Consider the following 23,449-nt stretch of genomic DNA (forward strand, 5'->3'; position numbering starts at 1 on the left):
ACTGCTAACAGAGCAGACCAGACACAGGAATATGATCCTTACCTCATTCGACTTTCTAAATCTTTGTGTGGCTGCATCTAATTGGATGAATCTAGCTGCAAGGGAGTCTGTAAATGTAGTTTTCCTTCCTATTTCTGTAAACGGGAAGGGGAGGATGGAGATTGGGAGGGCCAATCCAAAGTAACCAAAAGAAAACTTAAGTGGATTCTCCTTAAGAGATCTTTTTCTGGTACTGGGTATCATGTGTAATCATGCAGTTACATTTTTGACTGGCTATGTAAATTAGAAAGGTTAAAAAAAAATCCCAGGAATCTTCACAGTCACTAGTATTATGACCTCTGTTTACCACTAACTTGGGTGCCACGTGGAACTAGCTGACCTGTGATGTGGGGCAGAAATCCATGTAGAAAGAGGTGTGATAATTGTTACTGTGCTAGGCCATTATTAGGATCATTTTCTTTTTATTACTATTGTTATTTTTTATATTTTTAGAGGCAGAGTCTCACTCTGTCTCCCAGGCTGGACTTCCAGGCTCAAGTGCTCCTCCAGCCTCAGCCTCCCAAGTAGCTAGGACTACAGGCACACACCAACACACCTGGCTATTTTTTTTTTTTTTTTTTCATTTTGTAGAGATGAAGTCTTGTTATGTTGCCCAGGCTGCTCTCGAACTCCTGGCTTCAAGTGATCCTCCCATTTCAGCCTCGGAAAGTGCTAGGATTACAGGCATGACCACTGTGCCTGATCAGAATCACTTTTTCCTCTGCGTGTGTGTGTGTTTATATAATAATATCCTTTAATTTTATGCTATTTTCATTATATTCAAATTTATGATGAAAAGAGCTGACCTAGGCAATAACATTTACAAACCGAGTTTTGGAAAACTCTTCCAGAATCTACTTCTTACATGCTATTTATCAACTAACCTTTTTATATAATCATCATTCATGGGAAAAAGAAAACCATAGTTATGTACCAGCATAACTCAAGAAATACTTTTCAATGATTAAAGGTCACCTTTAAGAGTATGCTGGAAAAACGAAAATGATCTGTGCATTTTACTAATCCAGTCAGAAATACTGACTAATTGTGCTCCTGGTTAAGATAAATTTGGGTCTGGTTTTTTGGCTTCTGGTTTCTTCTTGTACTTACTAGCATCATACAGTTGGAGAGTGGAATTAAGTATAGTGGCCATACAGGATGTTAAAAATGGTTATGTTCCATTGTGGAAGACAGTGTGGTGATTCCTAGACCTAGAACCAGAAATAGCATTTGACCCAGCAACCCCATTACTGGATATATACCCAAAGGGATATACATCATTCTATTATAAAGATACATTCACACATGTGTTCATTGCAGCACTAGTCATAATAGCAAAGACATGGAATCAACCCAGTTGCCCATCAGTGATAGACTGGATAAGGAAAATGTGGTGCGTATACACCATGGAATACTATGCAGACACAAAAAGGAATGAGATCATGTCCTTTGCAGTGACATGAATGGAGCTGGAAGCCGTTATCCTCAGCAAACTAACACACGAATAGAAAATCAAACACTGCATGTTTTCACTTAAAAGTGGGAGCTGAATAGTGAGAACCCATAGACACAGGTGGGGAACAAGGCACAGAGGGGCCTGTTAGGAGGAGTAAGGGGAGGGAGAGCATCAGGATAAGTAGCTAATGCATGCTGGGAATAATGCATAGGTGATAGGTTGATGGGTAAAGCAAACCACCATGGCCCATGTTTACCTATGGAACAAACATGCATATCCTGCACATGTATCCTGGGACTTAAGATAAGAATTAAATAATAAAAAAAGGTTTTTTTTTTCCACTATGGGCTACTTAAAAACTACACGGCAATATAGTTTTTCCCAAACTATGCATTACAAATACCTTAGTCTTTTGTGTAGACATTGGTGAAAAATAATGAGCTTTTAAGGGGTGTGCATGTGCAGGTATATATGCCTGAATAGCATATAAATTCTCAAAAATCTTGCCTATTTGAAGTGTGTTACATTCCTTTATTAGTTGAAAAGTCAGTATTTTTCAGTTTCCTTTCATAGTAAGGGCTACTTCTTTTTTTTATCAATAGAAAATTAAGGAAATCAACCCCTTGTAGGTGTTGTGTCTCTAAATTACTGGTTGTCTTCAGCTGTCAGCAAACATCACGATTGACCTTCAGCAAGTTCAATGTTGTAGCAAAAGATATAGTTTCCAAGGAAGAAGTAACAGAGGTTAGGATTAAGACTGCTAAATTTAGGAGGGTGCAGTGGTGTGTGCCTGTAGTCCTAGCTACTTGGGTTGCTGAGCTGGGAGGGTCGCTTAAACCCAGGAGTTTGAGGCCAGCCTGGGCAATGTAGCAAGACTCCATTGTGGAAAAAAGGAAGGACTATTAAGTTTATATTTCCAGGCCATGTGTGGTGGCTCACGCCCGTAATCCCAGCACTTTGGGAGGCCGAGGTCAGGAGTTTGAGACCAGCCTGGCCAACATGGTGAAACCCTGTCTCTACTGAAAATACAAAAATTAGCCGGCCGTGGTGGCACATGCCTGTAGTCCCAGCTACTCAGGAGGCTGAGGCAGGAGAATTGCATGAATCCGCGAGGCAGAGGTTGCAGTGAGCTGAGATCGCTCTATTGCACTCCAGCCTGGCGAAAAGAGCGAAACTCCGTTGCAAAAAAAAAAGAAAAAAGTTTACGTTTCCTTCATGGAGATGGGGGGAGAAAAGTTGCTCTGAAGATTTTTATCACATCTATCATAGCACCCACAAACGCCTCATTTGTAGTAAATACCCTTTTCTGTCTTGTCCATCTGCATTTTTTCCACTGCAAATGGGTTGGATGTCTGTTTAGATTTAATAAAGATGTTTGCTTTTCACTTTGTGGAGGTATTTCTTGGATCCAGAGTTTAACCTTAGCAAGTAAGGTAAGAGTTTAGTTTTATACTTAATATTATCTTTATATTATTCTATTATGTTAATTATTCTTCCACAATATGTAAAAATCAAGTCTTAGAGCATAAGTGTCAGCCTCCCAGGTGGGTAAGAAGCATTTGCATGTGGACCTATGGCTCTTTACCATGCCCTATGGGGATCATCTGGAACACTCTGGAACACTCTGGAGTGTTGCAGGAAACCCTGGAACACTCTGAAGAAATAGTTCTCAACACAAGAAGTCTCTCATCCTCTCTTTCCCTTTCATTCCAGCCTTGAGTGAGCCAATCCACATCTGTATGAGCAGTTGTCTGACACTGCAGTTTCCACAAGGCTGGGGCTTGTCTTCCTATTTTTGTTTGTGTTCCTTTCTCTTTATCAATTCCTTCTTCCTCCCTTTTCATCTGTTATTCATTTAAATTTACCCTTAAGAAGGCAATGCCCTTCTTTCTACTCAAAACATTTTTTTTTTTTTCTTGAAGGGTTCCTGGTTGATTGTAAGTTTTAGGAAAGGAAGACACCACTTAGATGTCAGAGTGCCCCATATGTTGGCCAGTTGAGATCAGCCACCTTTTTTTTTTTTTTTGAGACAGGGTCTCACTCTGTTTCCCAGGCGGGAGTGCAGTGCAGTGGCGTGTGATCATAGATTGCTGCAACCTCGAACTCCAGGGCTCAAGCTGTCCTTCCATCTCAGCCTCCCAAGTAACTGAGACTACAGACGTGTGACACTGTGCTCAGCTACTTTTTTTTTTTTTTTTAATTTTTAGTAGATATGCAGTCTTGCTATGTTGCTCAGGCTGGTCTTGAACTCCTGATCTCAAGTGATCCTCCCACCTCAGCCTCATGAAGTGCTGGAATTACAGGCGTGAGCCACCATGTCTGGCCATCAGCCATCTTTGTAAATTGTGGAGAACTGTCAGTTATCACTTCCTGAAATACCCTAGGTAAAATATTAAAGTCCTAGTAAACGTGATATAAATGGTATGGCACATGCTCGTAAGGCACTTACCTTGCCCATATGGATATCAAAAATATTTTATATATTCGTATTGAATACTCATTCAGTGATCACTTTTAAAAAGCAGTGGCTGCCTTTAAAATTCAGGATTACCTTTAAAATGTTTTTAGGGGACAGCCTAGAAACAAATGTTCCTAGGCTGGAAAGAAGGCTGTCTTAGAAATAAACTGGTTTATCACTCAGAACTTTCTTCCCTATTCTCAGTGGTCTATTTGTCCTCAATGACATCATTTGAAAATGAGACAGATACGGACTTAGGATTCTGTGGTAAGTCATGTGTGTTAACCACTTTGAAATCTCAGGGTGCAAGCCAGGGGACACATAGAAATATTAATACCATCTTTCTGTCACGGGGTCTTTCTGGAAGTATGACAACAAACAGATATAATTTTGCTTAATTTTTTGATACTTGAATTTTTCCTTATTTCATACTTAACTTTGTCTGTCCTTGTTGCCCTTCAGGAAGTTGTTGACATGAAGTCTGAGGGACAGGCCAATGTAATTCAGCAGCTGGAACAGACTATTGAGGATCTGAGAACCAAAATAGCTGAACTAGAGAGGCAGTATCCTGCCCTGGACACAGAGGTGGCCAGTGGTCGTCAAGGGCTTGGGAATGGAGTGACAGCCTCAGGCGATGTCTGTCTCGAAGCTCTCAGGTTAGAAGAAAAGGAAGGACGGCATCAAAGGATTTTAGAGGCGAAATCCATACAGACTTCCCCGACAGAAGAGGGCGGGGTACTGACACTGCCTCCTGTGGGTGCGCTGGGGCATCCTCCATGCCCGCCTGGGGCTGAAAGTGGACCTCAGACAAAGTTCTGTTCAGAGATTTCTTTGATTGTGTCTCCAAGGCGAATATCAGTCCAGCTGGACAGCCATCAGCCCACACAGAGCATCTCACAGCCTCCACCACCTCCATCCTTTCTGTGGTCTGCTGGTCAAGGACAGCCTGGGTCACAGCCGCCCCATTCTTCTCTTTCTACCGAGTTTGAAACCAGCCATGAACGCTCTGTTTCCTCCGCCTTTAAAAACAGCTGTCACATCCCATCTCCACCACCTCTGCCTTGCACAGAGTCCTCCAGCTCCATGCCTGGCCTGGGCATGGTGCCTCCCCCACCTCCCCCTCTCCCTGGCATGACAGTGCCTACTCTGCCCAGTACAGCCATTCCCCCACCTCCTCCTCTGCCGGGTACAGAAATGCTGCCACCGCCTCCCCCTCCTCTTCCTGGAGTGGGCATACCTCCTCCGCCCCCTCTACCCGGAGCCGGCATACCCCCTCCGCCCCCTCTACCCGGGGCGGGCATACCCCCTCCGCCCCCTCTACCCGGAGCGGGCATACCCCCTCCGCCCCCTCTACCCGGGGCGGGCATACCCCCTCCGCCCCCTCTACCCGGAGCCGGCATACCCCCTCCGCCCCCTCTACCCGGAATGGGGATACCTCCTCCGCCCCCCCTACCTGGTGCTGGGATTCCCCCACCTCCTCCCTTGCCAGGTATGGGGATTCCACCTGCTCCAGCTCCCCCACCCCCTCCACCTGGGACAGGAATCCCACCGCCCCCTCTGCTTCCTGCATCAGGCCCTCCACTCCTCCCACAAGTTGGGAGTAGCACTTTACCAACCCCACAGGTGTGTGGATTTCTTCCTCCTCCATTGCCGAGTGGCTTGTTTGGATTCGGGATGAATCAGGACAAAGGGAGTAGGAAGCAGCCCATAGAGCCTTGTCGACCAATGAAGCCTCTTTACTGGACCAGGATTCAACTACATAGTAAAAGGTAACATGAAAGTGAGCTCATCTTTGCATAGTGTGTGTCAGTATTAGGGAAGTGTTTATTGTCAAACTCGGGAAAATTACCGTTGAATGTATTTTTAAGCACAGCTCTAAAATTTGTCTAGATTTTTACATCAGTATATAGTGCAGCAGCTTGCTATTTAAAGCTTTAGGCTTTTCTCCAGAAGTACCAAAGGTATAAAACAAATACATATATTTATCAATGTATGAGATGTAGGTATATCCATCTATATAGTTATTGATATATCTCTTAAAGATTGAGGGATATATTTTTCTTAGCATACATGCTCTGTGATCTAATTGTAAGACTGCGACTCATGCCTGAATTCCAGTGAAACTATGCTTTTATGCCCTCTGGAAAATAAATGAGGGCAGGGAAGCAGAAAAATTTGTAGCCAAATTATTTTCCATGTAAGAATCTACTCCTTGCTTTCACTACTTCAAGCTTCCATTTCTGACACACAGCTTAAAAATGTAAATCAAATTCTTAAGTAAACTGACTCTGGAGCATGGTTTAGTGCACACTTTAAAATGCACAGCCCCGTGGCAGGGCGTGGTGGCTCACGCCTGTAATCCCAGCACTTTGGGAGGCCGAGGCGGGCGGATCACGAGGTCAGGAGATCGAGACCATCCTGGCTAACACGGTGAAACCCCGTCTCTACTAAAAATGCAAAAAATTAGCCGGGCGTGGCGGCGGGCGCCTGTAGTCCCAGCTAGTCGGGAGGCTGAGGCAGGAGAATGGCCGGAACCCGGGAGGCGGAGCTTGCAGTGAGCCGAGATGGCCCCACTGCGCTCCAGCCTGAGCCACAGAGGGAGACTCCGTCTCAAAAAAAAAAAAAAAAAAAAGCACAGCCCTGCTTTACAATCCCATCTTCTAGGCTTTCTTCAGAAACATGCTACACGAAAATACACATATCCACATATCCACACCTCAAGTGTGAAATAATTTAGTTTTGAAAATTTCATGACACTTCTGTCAATCATTGGCAACACAGCACAAAGTCATACAATCATAGCTGGGAATAATCATCATAAAAGAATACTTTCCACCAGGTATTCTGGTGGCATTTTATATATTCATGCATCATCTATAAACCGTGTTCCCTAGACATTGAGACAATGCTGTGATACTTGGCTGTGGAATGTGTAGGTGGCAGGGGAAAAACGTACACTTTAAACCTCACTGGCCTGCCTTGTTCTAATGTTTCATGATTCCTTGAATTTCCTTTGTGTGTGTGGCATGCATTTAGAAACGGTATTTGCCAGGTTCGTTTTCATTTCTTATATGAACTTGTCTACTCTCTAAACCATATCGGGGGCAAGAAACTGTATATTGTGATGACTTCTAATTTTTCAGTTCGTCTTCTGTGTTGTTTCCACTCCACTTATGTATGTGGGTGATTCATTTTAAACTGTGCCCCAAAGTCGTTTCTCCAGATATGACACGGGAAGTTCTCGTGTTTTGTTATTGCTTTGCTTTTTTAAAAATGTGTTTACCCTTTTTAGATGGTATTACATGAATCTGCGGTCACTGAGAAGACAAATAACAATGGGGTGATGGGAGGCAGTAGGAGGGAGAGGATGCCATCCTGGAAATGTGTGTTTTTTAACCCATGAATAATCTGCAGAGGTGATAAGTCAAGTTGGGATTTTGAGATATCAAACATTTCTTGCCTCCCTAGCCCATACTGAGATAGGTTTTCTTTTTGCGTTTTTATACGGTGACCTGATAACTGAGGGTTTCTGGAAATTATTTCTGGGGTAAGATTTCATTCATGGATGGTATTTTAACTTTCCCAATAAGTGGATCAAACAAATGGTGGTCTTAAAGAAAAAGAATATTCTTTCCTTCTTATCTCTCGTCTTTTTCCCTCCCTCCTTCCTGCTGGCCTTCCTCCCTCCCTTTCTTCCTTTCTGTTTATGCTTACTGTGATGTAGTTCAGTTTGATGGCTGTTTTATTGTTCTTTTGCTTAATTTTAGAGACTCCAGTACTTCACTTATTTGGGAAAAAATTGAGGAGCCATCCATAGATTGTCATGAATTTGAGGAATTATTTTCTAAAACTGCTGTAAAGGAGAGAAAGAAACCTATCTCTGATACCATCTCAAAGACAAAGGCTAAACAAGTGAGTATTTTTTGTGCCTTATGAAATTGGACAGTGTTTCTGGCATAAGTGTGAACTGTCATTAGAGAAAACGTTGAAATAGTTTTTGGGCTGTGTAAACCTCCATGGATCTTAGGCAGATAGCAAGGGTTAGGACTTTAGAACATGTGGTTAAGTAAGACTAGCACAAATAGAACAACACATAATTATCTCCATCCAGTGATAATGTCCCGACTTTTATTCGTAACATCATAACACATATTTCCAAAGTCTCAGCCACTGTTTCTTTCCAGAATTAGTTGCCTAGAAATAAATTTTCACTTGATTTATATCCATCTGAGTGCTCCTATGGATGGAAAGAAAGGAAAAAGTGGGCAAAGGAAAACAAGCAAGAAATCCAATCCTTAGTAACTGATAATGTGTTTGGTATTTTGTTGCATTATATCTGAAGTGGATGCCATTAGAATCCAGTTAAACAGTTACACTGTACTTGAAATGTGGAAGAGAAATCTTGTATCCATTTCTAACCTCTCTATTTTATGTTAGATCCTTTGATCTAACCTGTGACATTTTTGAGTCATAAAAAGAAAGATTGCTGCATTTCAAGAAAAACATTTCCAAGCAAAATTTTTCAACTGATATATCCATTGGGCTTGTCATAAAGGGATATTGTTATAAATTTCTCAGGGGTGTCATTTGGAAAGTCGAGTCAAACCTCATCATAATGAACTCCAGATAGAATTGCTAATGGTGCCCGTCTTTACCCTGAAATGGAGAGTGGCTACATTTCTTAACTTTTGCAGGGTGGCAGGAAAGAGGTCTTGGAAGCAAAGGAATGGCAAGCAGCTCAGTCTTGGGAAGCAAAGAGGGAAAAATGAGACTGATATCCCCAGTGTTCTCCTTGCCCAGTAGCGCCATAGGAGTTCCAGCTCATGGGCAGATTCCTCGAATTTTTGCCTCTGACCTGGAAGTAGTAGCTAGGCATATGACCTGGAGTTGTTTCCATTGATACTTATCTCAGAGCAGACAATGTTCACCAGACAGACATCGCCATATACAGCCAGGAGAAGATGAATTTCAATGGGACAGCTAGACCCTTGTAACCCATAGTTAGCTGGGTGAGCAGGCTCACCCCAGGCATTTTATTAATCTCAGAATAATTTAAACCCAAACATTATGCAGTTGAATTCTTTTAGAAATGCTTTTGTTGTATTATTGCTGGTTGCTGGTGACCTCAGGTCAGTAACATAGTAAACGAAATGGCACCTGGCACATCATAGGCACTCAGTAAATATTTATTAAATTAATCAGCTGACTAAGGGATGAAGACTTTATAAATATCAGTGGCTATGTCCAGCAGTGATTAAAAACCAGAAAGTTACTCATTTCATAATAAGCAGTAAGTCCAGGGTGACAATGTTAAGAGGAGTAATGGAAAATCATATTTTCTCTGGCAGAGATAAATATTTTAAAAATCCTTTCCACGGTATATTTGCATATAGTACACTGAGGCTGAGTCATCGTGTCTCTTCTTTTGCGTTGTGTCAGAGATGTAAAATCTGTCTGAGTGGGGAATATGGGCGGGGCTTACATTGAGGAGAGTCGGGCAGCCAGAACTGTCACTTGACTAATGTGTAGATGTGGCATGGAGCATCTCTTGTCCAGGGACCAAATACTCAGAAAATTGAGCCATGCTCTCCCTACTCCCAGCACCGCTTTTTTTTTTTTTTTTTGGCTAAGGGAATACAGATAAGGAAGAAGTCTCCCAGGATGACCAAGACTGTAGGATTTCATGCTCTGTTTGACTTAGTATTAAGTTTTAGCTTACTGAAATATGATTTACATCTAAATCATCAAACTTCAAATTAAACTAGTTGGCATGAAGGAATCTCTCTGCATATAAACAGTGCATCTGTGTTGAGCATCATCATCTTAAGATAATCTCCTCATTCTGTCATTAAGACATTTCATAAATTGTCGGTAAGAGACTTTACCAATGTCCTCATTTGTGTTTATTGATAGTGACGCTACTGTTGACCTTCAGCTTCAAACAGGGTTTATGGGACAGTCTCCATCATGACTCCAGATAAACCTATTCAGCAACTCCTTGGCCTGGGGCTTGGTGCGGAACTCTGCATTTCAGATCTGTTTTTGGAGGGATAAAAGATTTTTTTAAATGTATGTTAGAAAAAAATCACTACAAAGTGATGGATTGCTGAAGAAACATAGTTTTATTTAACTTCATTGTATTTGGAAGAAAAATCTGTCCACTCCATTTACTTGAGACATTTAAAATTTTGTTTAAGGAAAGTGTATTTTCAGGATGCATGCAAATTGTTCCCCTTTTTATGGGAAATGTGCACTGATTGTATGTGCAGACATTTTGGTACCTTATGATTCATTTCCAGTAAAATTAATAGCCTTTAATGCCATGGCGTATGTTTATGGAGGTATTTCAAGCAATTCTTCTTATATACAATGGAAGCTGGAAGTTCTGTTTTTATTTAAATATTTAAAAATAGCCAAATAATTTTTCTGTGATCTGTCTTCTCCTTGAAAGTAAGACTGTGGTTGAATGCACTGGTGTTTAACGAGGTGCCTGTGCTGTTTTTACTGTCGTGGCAGAGACGTTTTCAGTGTGATAATAGAAGATTCTTCAGCTGGGCACATTGCCGTTTGGCATAAGGAGAAAGAGGGTTATTTTCTCTGGATGCTCAGACTGATAGAAATGAAGAATATCTTATATTTCCAACTCCTTTTCTCTCCAAAGAACTTAAGACAAAGCATTTTATACTTTTCTTATGGAGCATGGATTTAAGTGTGTTCTATAATGACTTCATTTATCCTTCTTCACTTTGAAGTAACACACGAAAGATTAGCTGAGAAGGTACATAGAAGTTTGTCAGACTATAGTCTGACACAGGTTTTCAAACCCAAATGAGTGTGACACTTTGACATTAGAACTGTCTGATGTAGAGCCCCATCTCTTAAGGAATAAAGAGGAAAATAGAAAAAGTGATCTCATATGATGTTCGTGCTTAAGCATTCACACACATTCACACTTGCCCATTTTCAAGGAAGGCTCTAGAGCCAATAATATTTAGTCCAATTTCCTCCCTATTTGCAGGGTAGTTCAGTGATTATTAATGTTTATAAATGACCCTAAGTCACCTCAGGATCTTTGGTGATCAAATAAGGATTAAACAGTTTAACCTGCTGGGCGTGGTGGCTCACACTTGTAATCCTAGCACTTTGGGAGGCCAAGGCAGGTGGACTGCTTGAGCCCAGGAATTTGAGACCAGCCTGGGGAACATGGTGAAATTCTGAATCTATAAAAAATGTAAAAATTATCTGGCTGCAGTGGTGCATGCCTGTCATCCCAGGTACTTGGAAAGCTGAGATGGGAAGATCATCTGAGCCCAGGGAGGTTGAGTCTGCAGTGAGTTGTGATAGTACCACTGTACTCCAGCCAGGGTGACAGATTAAGACCCTGTCTCAGGAAAAAAAAAAAAAAAATTTTTAATCTGAGCTCATTAGCAGGAAAGTGAGAGAATTTACTTTGGAGTGATTTTGATAATAAGGGTTGCATAGTTTTTGGTTAATCTTCTATGAAATAATGTCATAAGGAAATAAATTTTGGTAAACACGGTAGTAGTAGTAGTAGTAATAGTAGTAATTATTACAACAATAATAACCATGGAAACCATATCGTGTCCATTATTTACCAGGTACCAGTTACTGTTCTTAGCACTGTACTTATATCAACTCATATAATGCTCCTACTCGTATGAGACAGGCACCATTAGTCTCAGTTCATAGTATGGTTCATAGTACAGAAACCTCAGGTACAGAGATGTAGAGGAATTCAGTAATGTTTCCAAGCTGGTAAGGGGCTGAGCTCAGGTTCAAACTCCAGCCATCTGGCTGCAGAGCCTCTGCTCTTCCTAATTAAGTGATAATTATGGATGTGGAATATTTTATATGAGTGTAAGTGCAGTATTTTATATGGGGACCAGAATATATACTTTAAAAAATGAATTAAATACTTTAAAAAAAGAATTTGAATGTGTATTGGTCTTTCATATATGTTCTGTATTTAAATGACTGTGGTTATAAATAAAATTGTATGTGAGACACTTTTAAAACCTTTACCATGTTTTAGCAGATTTCTTTTTTCTTTTTTTTTTAAATGGAGTCTCACTCTGTTGCACAGGCTGGAGTGCAGTGGCGTGATCTTGGCTCACTGCAACCTTCCCCTTCCGGGTTCAAATGATTCTTCTGCCTCAGCCTCCCAAGTAGCTGGGATTACAGGTGCAGGCCCCTGTGACTGGCTAATTTTTGTATTTTTAGTAGAGACGGGATTTTGCCATGTTGGTCAGGCTGGTCTCATAGAGACGGGGTTTCGCCATGTTGGTCAGGCTGGTCTCAAACTCCTGACCTCAGGTGATCCACCCACCTTGGACTCCCAAAGTGCTGGGATTACAGGCATGAGTTACCATGCCTGGCCAATATTTTAGCAGATTTTGACAAGTATATAAACTGTGATTTCACCAACATGACATTTGCCCAGTTAAATAAAAGTTTGAATGGTATGAGATTTAAATACGTAAGTCTCTGTAAGCAGTAAAAATAAGAGTCACTTGCTTGTGTGGCATATAAATAGTGGTTAGAGGCAGACACCCACTGTGGTTAAACCTTGCCAAATGTGAAATGATGCTACCTTTCATTTATCCCATGGTACCAAAAGAATCATCTTTGTAAAATATGCCATAGGTAAATAATGTCTAATCATGTTTAAAGGATCTGTAAAGGAACATGATACCCAGAATGTAAATTTGCACATAGAAGTCAGCAAGAGTGAAAAAGAAGAATCTGTAATTTTTTAAAAAGTACGTAACTGACATTTGTCTAACCATTTAATGCAACACAATGAATCTCTGTGGGTTTCTTCTATTTAATCTATCAGATTAAAATTCTTTGCCCAGAGAATGGGAGAAAAAGTATGACAGTTAAATATTTGTTGGACTTTAGCCTCTGGAAATCTGATCAGAAAAAATACATTGTTAAATTTGCTACTTATTATAAGGGCAGGTAGTGAAAGGATTTGTTAGAATTCACATTTATTACAGATACTAACTTTAAGGAATTCGATATTTGGTATCATGTTCGTCTTTCCATTGTGCTTGATGACCTAACCCCTAAAAAAGATTTGTTTTTTCTTTTTTTTTTATGAGACGGAGTCTTGCTCTCACCCAGGTTGGAGTGCTGTGGCGCGATCTCGGCTCACTGCAAGCTCCGCCTCCCGAGTTCACGCCATTCTCCCGTCTCAGCCTCCTGAGTAGCTTAAAAATGTTCAAGGTCAGGAGTTTGAGACCAGCCTGACCAACATGGTGAAACCCCGTCTCTACTAAAAATACAAAAAATTAGCCAGGAGTAGTGGTGGGTGCCTGTAATCCCAGCTACTCAGGAGGCTGAGGCAGGAGAATTGCTTGAACCCAGGAGGCGGAGCTTGCAGTGAGCCGAGATCGCACCACTACACTCCAGCCTGGGTAACAAAGCGAGACGCAGTCTCAAAAAAAAAAAAAAAAAAGAAAAAGTTATAAAAATGTGTACTAGCGATGGGAAAAGAAGTATTCATCATTCAGCTGCTCTTTTATGGGAGTGTATAACATAATACCTGTAAGTGTTCTTACGGGAAGCAGTAATTGCCAATAAAAGCTTCTTCTTACTGTGTTGAGGAATTTGGGAGAACAGGTGTGGCACACTTCACATATCGCCTGCCACTGTATTATTGGCTGCTATGAAAAGGAAAAATAGATTACATATTTTATCTGTGATCTTTGCTGCAATTTTATTTATTGCAAACATTCATTTTTAGATTGAAAACTATGTTTTCTTGTAATTAGTAGATATTTCAGTGCTACAGAGTGACAGACTGAATGAAAATCTGTGTTATAGAAGCCTAGTGTTTTGTATTGGTGTTAATTGTTCCAGTTGTAGCTGGCAAGGGTGTGTTTTGGTTGATTTGAACAGTTATATTTGTCTTTTGACCAAAGACATAAAATCATGTCTGAAACACTAAATATCTTATAATAAGACAATTTAGATTTGTTTTGAGGATACACAATAAACATTTGGTACTTTGTAACTTTTAACATCTGCTTTTAATAGAATACATTCCTATTGCAAGCCTTAAAAATGTATTTACATAGAAAACCACATCAAAATACAAAACTATAATTAGAGGAACATAGGTTTTGTGGAATCTGGATTTGTTTAAGATGTTGAAAGATTTATTATTTTTTTTGAAGATGCTATTCCTATATTTGTAGAGCATACCCAATCAGTTCAAGGAATGCAATAATATTAACCTCTGTTTTTAAATTTTCTTTTTTTTTTTTTTTTGAGACGGAGTCTCACTTAGTCACCCAGGCTGGAGTGCAGTGGCACAATCTCGGCTCACTGCAAGCTCTGCCTCCCAGGTTCATGCCATTCTCCCACCTCAGCCTCTTAAATTTTCTTTTGGCCAATAAAATTATTTTTATACTTCTAAGTAAAAGGCTAAAAATAAAAAATAACATAAATACACCAGCATAATATAAAGGAAATGTAACTAAGCTAATTATCTTTCACCTTGATATATATTAGGGAAATTATATTTGGGTAACCGTGCTTTAGAATTGCATACAATTTAGTCATAGTGTAGACTGTTAATTCTTTTGGATTTTATATTTATATACCATGATATTAAGATTCTGGGCCGGGTGAAGTGGCTCATGCCTATAATCCCAGCACTTTGGGAGGCTAAGGTGGGCAGATCACGAGGTCAAGAGATCGAGACCATCCTGGCCAACATGGTGAGACCCCATCTCTACTAAAAGTACAAAAATTAGCTGGGCGTGGTGGCGTGCGCCTATACTCCCAGCTACTCAGGAGGCGGATGCAGGAGAATTGATTGAACCCGGGAGGTGGAGGTTGCAGTGAGCTGAGATCATGCCACTGCACTACAGCCTGGCGACAGAGTGAGACTCTGTCTCAAAAAAAAAAAAAAAAAAAAAAGATTCTGTTGGACTAAATGTACAAGGAAAGTGGTATGAATTTTTAATGGCTATAATGTTCTGTTTATCATTCATAGGAATTGAAGAACGAGTATAGAATAGAGTACAGATGCTGTTTGGAATGCCAGATGCAGTGGCGTGCACCTGTAGGGCCGCCTACAAGGTGGGCTGTTGTGTGCTATGATTGTGCCTGTGATAGCCACTGCCCTCCAGCCTTGGCAACATAGTGAGACCCCATCTCATGTCTAAGAAAAAAATTTTTAAATGAATTCTATCTGGAGCAGATGATGGGAGAGTATTTTCTCAGCAGAGCCGGTTTAGACTGGAGCCACTATTGCAGACAACCCTCTTTAGTTTCACTGGAAAAACGAAACAGTGAGCGCGTTCACTGTTGCACCCTTTTTTGATCTGATGGCAGCACAGTTGATCCATTTCAGCAGGGACTACAGCAGAGAAAATGAGCTAAAATACCAGAAAGGGCACGAGGTTCTCTGGAGGGCTAATTTATTGTGGAACAACCCAAGAGAGACAGCTTTGAGTATTCAAGTGACTATACTTGAATTGTCCTTCAGGTTCCATGCTATATACTAAAGATAGTGCAAACTGTGGGTGGTCAGAAGTTCAACAGAATATATAGGCTGGACTTGGGAGAAAGGCTGTGTGGAGGAGATGTGACTTGAAATGGGCCTTGAAGAATTTATTTGGTTTAGATATGTAGAGAGGATTAAGGGGTGATTTTTGAGAATAGCACCATGAGCAAAGGTTTCCTTGCAGCTTAATTAAAGTGAGAATAAATCAGTCATCACTGTAGCAGGCCTCCCCTGAGTGCTCCCCTGTCTGGGAGTTTTAGGAATGTGAATTTAGATCATTTATATTCACTGAATGTGTTTCCTTCTCATCCTCCTACCCGGCCTCAAGTTTGTCATACTAGAAATAAGTGTGAGGACTGAATTTAGATTAATTGGACCTGAAGCTTATTTTGGTGTCAAGGTATGAAATAGCAGGATGTACGCTTCTTTACCATGGATAGCAACAGGATTTGGGATAATCTCAGGGCAAAGGAGGAGTTTATTCCTCATTTGACCTACATAGTCACAATTATGATAGGCCCTACCTTTTGTCTACCAGAAGGGATGCCGGTGACGACACTAGTCAGATTATTCACAACCAAATTTAGTGTGACCTAAAAAAAGAGTTCTTGTTATTTGAGGGCATATGTTTAAGACTTAGAAAAAAATAATAAAGTTCTTATTTGTGTCGTTAGTTTATTTAATTTAAAACTTTTTATAAATGGAAAATAAAACTTTTTTTTAAAAAACCATAACCATTTTCAAAATGAAGGTTAATTTATTTATTTATTGTATTTATTTATTTTTTTGAGATGGGGTCTCACTCTGCCTCCGAGGCTGGAGTACTGTGGTATGATCATGGCTCACTGCAGCCTCGACTTCCCTGGCTTGAGCTATCCTCTCACCTCAGCCTCCCAAGCAGCTGGGACTCTAGGTGTGGGCCGCTGAGCCTGGCTAACTTTTTAATTTTTATTTTGCAGGAATGGGGATTTGCCATGTTGCCCAGGCTGGGCTTGTACTCCTGGGCTCAGGCAATCCTCCTGCTTCAGCTTCCCAAAGTGCTGGGATTAGAAGTGTGAGCCACCATGCCCAGACAACTAAATGGAAGATATCTAATATTTCACCTTTAATTTTTGTTAATTGTTAATTCATGAATCTTTAAAATTAATTTGGGACTTGAAACTATCTGAAGTGTTACTTTAGCAAGTTGTCTGGAGGAGATCTTCTCAAGATAGTGAGGAACATGGTGGATCCTCTCCCCAGTAAAACAACTTAACTGGTGAAAATTATAACAAAAAATTATTTATTTGAAGTCTCTGAAAATTGTCCTAAGGGCGCACAGGAAATGGAGAAACAGTCATTCAAGAAAATCTGCTAAAACTCAGAACAGCAAGAGTACTCTGACAGTTAGCCACAGCCTACTCCGTTACCAGCCACCCCCAACTCTGCTCTGCTCTGGACATGTGTGGCCAAGAGGACCGTAGTTCTCTCTCTTTCTCTGTAACTCCTGTATGGCTATGATTTTGGTCTAGTAGAGGCAGGATGCTGGCATTTCTAATTTCTTCAGTCTCCTGTTGGAGAAGCTTTTTAACAGGCAAGCATGGAGAACCACAGGAGACCTTTGAGAAGGTCCCTTTAAGGATCACCATAATCTGTGGAGGTAGGGAGGGTGAATACACACCTGCCAGGCTGCACCCAGCCAAGAGCAATCGGAGCAAGATGTGGTGCCCCCAGGAAAGCATTGGCTAACCTCATACAGACCCATCAAAATCAAGCAGAAGCTTCACTGGCATGAGTGTGTGTGTGTGTGTGTGTGTGATTAATCCCATTTTATTTACTTATTTTCTTCTATTATACTTTAAGTTCCAGGATACATGTGCAGAACATGCAGGTTTGTTACATAGGTATACACATGCCGTGGTGGTTTGCTGCACCCATCAAACCATCATCTATATTAGGTATTTCTCCTAATGCTATCCGTTCCCCAGTCCCCCACCCCCTGACAGGCCCCAGTGTGTGATGTTCCACTCCCTGTGTCCGTGTGTTCTCATTGTTCAACTCCTTTTTATGAGTGAGAACATGCAGTATTTGGTTTTCTGTCTTTGTGGTAGTTTGCTGAGAATGATGGTTTCCAGCTTCATCCATGTCTCTGCAAAGGACGTGAACTCATCCTTTTTTATGGCTGCATAGTATTCCATGGTATATATGTGCCACATTTTCTGTATCCAGTCTTTCATTGATGGGCATTTGGGTTGGTTCCAAGTCTTTGCTGTTGTGAACAGTGCTGCAATAAACATATGTGTGCATGTGTCTTTATAGTAGAATGATTTATAATCCTTTGGGTATATCCCCAGTAATGGGATTGCTGGGTCAAATGGTATTTCTAGTTTTAGATCCTGGAAGAATCACTACACTGTCTTCCACAATGGTTGAACTAATTTACACTCCCACCAACAGTGCAAAAGCGTTCCTGTTTCTCCACATCCTCTCCAGCATCTGTTATTTCCTGATTGTTTAATGATTGCCACTCTAACTGGCATGAGATGGTATCTCATTGTGTTTTTGATTTGCATTTCTCTAATGACCAGTGATGATGAGCTTTCCTTCATATGTTTATTGGCTACATAAATGTCTTCTTTTGAGGAGTGTCTGTTCATATCCTTTGCCCACTTTTTGATGGGATTTTTTTTTTCTTGTAAATTTGTTTAAGTTCTTTGTAGATTCTGGTGGATTCTGGATATTAGTCCTTTTGTCAGATGGATAGATTGCAAAAATTTTCTCCTATTCTGTAGGTTCCTGTTCATTCTGATGATAGTTTCTTTTGCTGTGAAGACGCTCTTTACTTTAATCAGATCCCATTTGTCAATTTTGGCTTTTGTTGCCATTGCTTTTGGTGTTTTAATCATGAAGTCTTTGCGCATGCCTGTGTCCTGAATGGTATTGCCTAGGTTTTCTTGCAGGGTTTTTGTTTTTTTTAATTTTTTTTTTCGAGATGAAGTCTTGCTCTGTCACCCAGGTTGGAGTGCAGTGGCACAATCTCAGCTCACTGCAACCTCTGCCTCCCAGGTTCAAGCAATTCTCCTGCCTCAACCTCCCAAGTAGCTGGGCTTACAGGCGTCCACCAATACACCCAGCTAATTTTATTTTATTTTTTGTATTTTTAATAGAAATGGGGTTTCACCATGATGGCCAGGCTGGTCTCAAACTCCTCACCTCAAGTGATCTGCCCACCTCAGCAGAGTTTAGGTCTCATGTTTAAGTCTTTAATCTATCTTGAGTTAATTTTCATATAAGGTGTAAGGAGGGGATTCAGTTTCAGTTTTCTGCATATGGCTGCCAATTTTCCCAACACCATTTATTAAATAGGGAATCCTTTCCCCATTGCTTGTTTTTGTCAGGTTTGTCAAAGATCAGATGGTTGTAGATGTGTAGTGTTATTTCTGAGGCCTCTGCTCTATTCCATTGGTCTATATATCTGTTTTGGTACCATTACCAAAACTGTTTTGGTTACTGTAGCCTTGTAGTATAGTTTGAAGTCAGGTAGCGTGATACTTCCAGCTTTGTTTTTTGCTTAGGATTGACTTGGCTATATGGGCTCTTTTTTTGGTTCCATATGAAATTTAAAGTAGTTTTTTCTAATTCTGTGAAGAAAGTCAATGATAGCTTGATGGGAACATCATTGAATCTATAATTTGCTTTGGGCAGTATGGCCGTTTTCACAATATTGATTCTTCCTATCCATGAGCATGGAATGTTTTTCCATTTGTTTGTGTCCTCTCTTGTTTCCTTAGGCAGTGGTTTGTAGTTCTCCTTGAAGAGGTCCTTCACATCTCTTGTAAGTTGTATTCCTAGGTATTTTATTCTCTTTGTAGCAATTGTGAATGGAAGTTCACTCATGATTTGGCTCTCTGTTTGTCTGTTATTGGTGTATAGGAATGCTTGTGATTTTTACACACGGATTTTGTATCCTGAGACTTTGCTGAAGTTGCTTATCAGCTTAAGGAGTTATGCGGCTGAGACGATGGGGTTTTCTGAATATACAATCATGTCATCTGCAAACAGGGACAATTTGACTTCCTCTCTTCCTATTTGAATACGCTTTATTTCTTTCTTTTGCCTGATTGCCCTGGCCAGCACTTCTAATACTGCGTTGAATAGGAGTGGTGAGAGAGGGCATCCTTGTCTTGTGCCAGTTTTCAAAGGAAATGCTTCCATCTTTTGCCTATTAAGTATGATATTGGCTGTGGGTTTGTCATAAATAGCTTTTATTATTTTGAGATACATTCCATCAATACCTAGTTTATTGAGAATTTTTAGCATGAAGCAGTGTTGAGTTTTATTGAAGGCCTTTTCTGCATCTATTCAGATAATCATCTGGTTTTTTGCACTGGTTCTGTTTATGTGATGGGTTACGTCTTTGATTTATGTATGTTGAACCAGCCTTGCATCCCAGGGATGAAGCCAACTTGATCGTGGTAGATAAGCTTTTTGATGTGCTGCTGGATTCGGTTTGCCAGTATTTTATTGAGGATTTTCTCATCGATGTTCATCAGGGATATTGGCCTGAAATTTCTGTTTTGTCTCTGCCAGGTTTTGGTATCAGGATGATGCTGGCCTCACAAAATGAGTTAGGGCAGAGTCCCTCTTTTTCTACTGTTTGGAACAGTTTCAGAAGGAATGGTACCAGCTGCTCTTTGTGCCTCTGGTAATATTCAGCTGTGAATCTATCTGGTCCTGGGCTTTTTTTTTTGGTTGGTAGGCTATTAATTACTGCCTCATTTTCAGAACTTGTTATTGGTTTATTCAGGGATTCAACTTCTTCCTTGTTTAGACTTGAGAGGGTGTATGTGTCCAGCAATTTATCTATTTCTTCTAGATTTTCTAGTTTATTTGGGTAGAGGTGTTTATAGTATTCTCTGATGGTAGTTTGTATTTCTGTGGGATCAGTGGTGATATCCCCTTTATCATTTCTTATTGTGTCTATTTGATTCTTATCTCTTTTCTTCTTTGTTAGTCTGGCTAGTGGTCTATTTTGTTGATCGTTTAAAAAAACCAGCTCCTGCATTTGTTGATTTTTTTGAAGAGTTTTCCCGTCTCTGTCTCCTTCAGTTCTGCTCTGATCTTAGTTATTTCTTATCTTGTGCTAGCTTTTCAATTTGTCGGCTCTTGCTTCTCTAGTTCTTTTAATTTCGATGTTAGGGTGTCGATTTTAGATCTTTCCTGCTTTCTCCTGTAGGCATTTAGTGCTATAAATTTCCCTCTTAATACTGCGTTAGCTGTGTCCCAGAGATTCTGGTACATTGTGTCTTTGTTCTCATTGGTTTCAAAGAACTTATTTATTTCTGCCTTAATTTCGTTATTTGCCCAGTGGTCATTAAGGAGCAGGTTGTTCAGTTTCTATATAGTTGTGTAGCTTTGACTGAGTTTCTTAATCCTGAGTTCTAGTTTGATTGTACTGTGGTCTGAGAGACTGTTTATGATTTCTGTTCTTTTGCATTTGCTGAGGGGTGTTTTACTTCCAGTTATGTGTCCAATTTTAGAATAAGTGAGATGTGGTGCTGAGAAGAATGTATATTCTGTTGATTTGGGGTGGAGAGTTCTGTAGATGTCTAATAGAGCTGATTTCAAGTCCTGAATATCCTTGTTAATTTTCTGTCTCGTTGATCTGTCAAATGTTGACAGTGGGGTGTTAAAGTCTCCCAATATTATTGTGTGGGAGTCTAAGTCTTGGCATGAGTCTTAAACATGCTGTTATTGAAACACCAGGAGTTCAGTCTAGTTGGTGCTGCTCACCGCACAGAAAGCCAATGACTGAGACGACATGTATTGCCAAGGAGGAAGGCTTTAATCGGTTGCTGCAGCCAAGGAGATGGGAGCTCAGTCTCAAATCCATCTCCCTGGCTGACTAAAATTAGGGGTTTATATAGTGGGGGAGAAATGTAGCAATGTGTAAGAAAAGAAGAACTAGCAAGCAGCAAGGAAGCAATCATGGTGAATGAGGGGTCTGGTGTGGTGAGTTGGTGAGTTTTAGTTCTGGTGTGGTGAGCTGATGAGTTTTAGTTCTTTGATACTTTTTTAGAGGCCTGAAGGTGCTTTTTGGGTGAAGGAACTCAGATAAAACAAATGTAAGTTTCAAGCATTAAGACCAAATGATCAATTTCTATGTTCATCCAAAAGATCTGTCTGTGGGACTATTGGGTCAATTTCAATACCTCTCTTAAAACACTGAGCAAACAATAAGCTGTTCTGACACAGGGGCAATTCCTAAGAAACCAGGCTTAAAAATAATATTGCAGTCATCTGTGGCAGTATGAAAGCTGTGTACATACCCAAGGCTGTACCCTCAGAGGAGCAATTGGAGAGGGAAAAGCAGTGACTAGTTTCTGGATGAACATGGTGGAAAAAAATTGGTAAATTCCCTGAACTGTGATAGCACACTTCAAGGCACCCCTCAGCCCCAGTGGTTAAGGGTAAAACCCTAAGGGCCCAGGGGCCTTAAGAATAATCTTTCACTGATTCAGGGGTGATCCATAGGTAGCCAGGCTGAAAGATTAAAAACTGAAAGGGAAAATGTGTGCAGGAATGTCAGGCTGCGCACTGAGCCAGAAATAGACTTCACTGAATGAGCCTAGTGAAGTAACCAAGCAAATAAATAGGCAAACCAGAAACACAAGAAGCTTTAGGGCAGAGAAGGGAAAATCAATATCTAGAGTTGATAAAATATAAAACCTGAAATGTCTAGTTTTCAACAACAACAAATTCAAGTCATACAAAGAACAGGAAAGAGTGGTCTGTACACAGGAAAACAAACAGGCAACAGAAACATTATTCAAAAGGGCCCAGATGTTAGACTTAACAAAGAACTCAAAGCACCCATTTAAAATATCGTCAAAGAACTCCAGGCAACTATTTCTAAGAAATCAAAGAAGGTATGGGGACACTGTTTCATCAAGTAGGGAATATCAATAAACAGACAGACATTATAACATAATTCTAGAGTTAAAAGTACAATAACCAAAATGGGGAAAAAATTACTAGATGATTTAACAATTGATTTGTAGTGACAGAAGGAAATAATCAGCAGACTTGAACATAGATCAATAGAGATTACACAATCTGAAAAACATACACAGAAAAGAATGAAAAAAACTCACATAGCCTCAGAAAAATGGGGGGACACCACTAAGGGACCAATGTATGTGAACTATATCCAAAGGACAGGAGAGAGATAAGGGACAGAAAAATACTTGAATGTATATGGCTGAAAACATCTCAACTTTATGAAAAACATTAATACACACATCCAAGAAATACAATGAATTCCTTGTAGATAAACATAAAGAGATCCACACCCCCTATATCATAGTCAAATTGTTGAAAGCTAACGATTAAAAAGTATGAATGTAGTGAAAGAAAAACAACACATCTCATACAAGGGAACCCCAATAATACTAACAGAAGACTTATCAGAATTAGTGAAGACCAAAAGGCAGTGGGATGACATTCCAAGTGCTGAAAGCGAAATGGTCAACCAGTCCTCTTACATCCAGTGAGAGTTTTTCTAAAATGAAGACAAAAGACAGACATTTCCAGATAAACAAAAACTGAGAGAATCTGTTGCTAAAAGACTTGGTTTTCAAGAAATAGTAAAGAAAGTTCAAGTTGAGCGTAAATGATATGGTAATTTGAGATCACATATACAAAAACAGAGGACTGGTAAACATATTTTATCTGCACAAAGCATAGTATAATTACATAGTTCTCTTAAGTGGTAGTTTGTGGCTGCAGTGAGCTATGATTGTGCCACTGTACTGCCTGGATGGTAGAATGAGACCTTGTCTCTACAAAAGAAAAAAGACAAAAGTCGATGAACATCTCAATAGCTGCAGAATCCGCAGTTGCTAAATCCTATACTCTTTAGTGATACACACACACACACACACACACACTCACACACACCAACAAACAAACAAAAAAC

At 40.3% G+C, this 23,449-nt stretch overlaps 1 protein-coding gene across 2 annotated transcripts in view; it reads left to right on the plus strand.

Annotated features, from left to right (window-relative positions):
* Window positions 1–23,449, plus strand: part of FMN2 (formin 2) — a 393,694-nt gene that overhangs the window by 112,891 nt on the left and 257,354 nt on the right. For both annotated transcript variants that reach the window (XM_031659811.1, XM_031659814.1), the window contains 2 exons: window positions 4,416–5,722; window positions 7,721–7,865. In XM_031659811.1, coding sequence (XP_031515671.1) covers window positions 4,416–5,722; window positions 7,721–7,865 — 1,452 coding nt within the window. The remainder of the gene's footprint in view (window positions 1–4,415; window positions 5,723–7,720; window positions 7,866–23,449) is intronic.

The sequence above is a fragment of the Papio anubis genome, chromosome 1, assembly GCF_008728515.1.
Source record: "Papio anubis isolate 15944 chromosome 1, Panubis1.0, whole genome shotgun sequence".
NCBI lineage: Eukaryota > Metazoa > Chordata > Mammalia > Primates > Cercopithecidae > Papio > Papio anubis.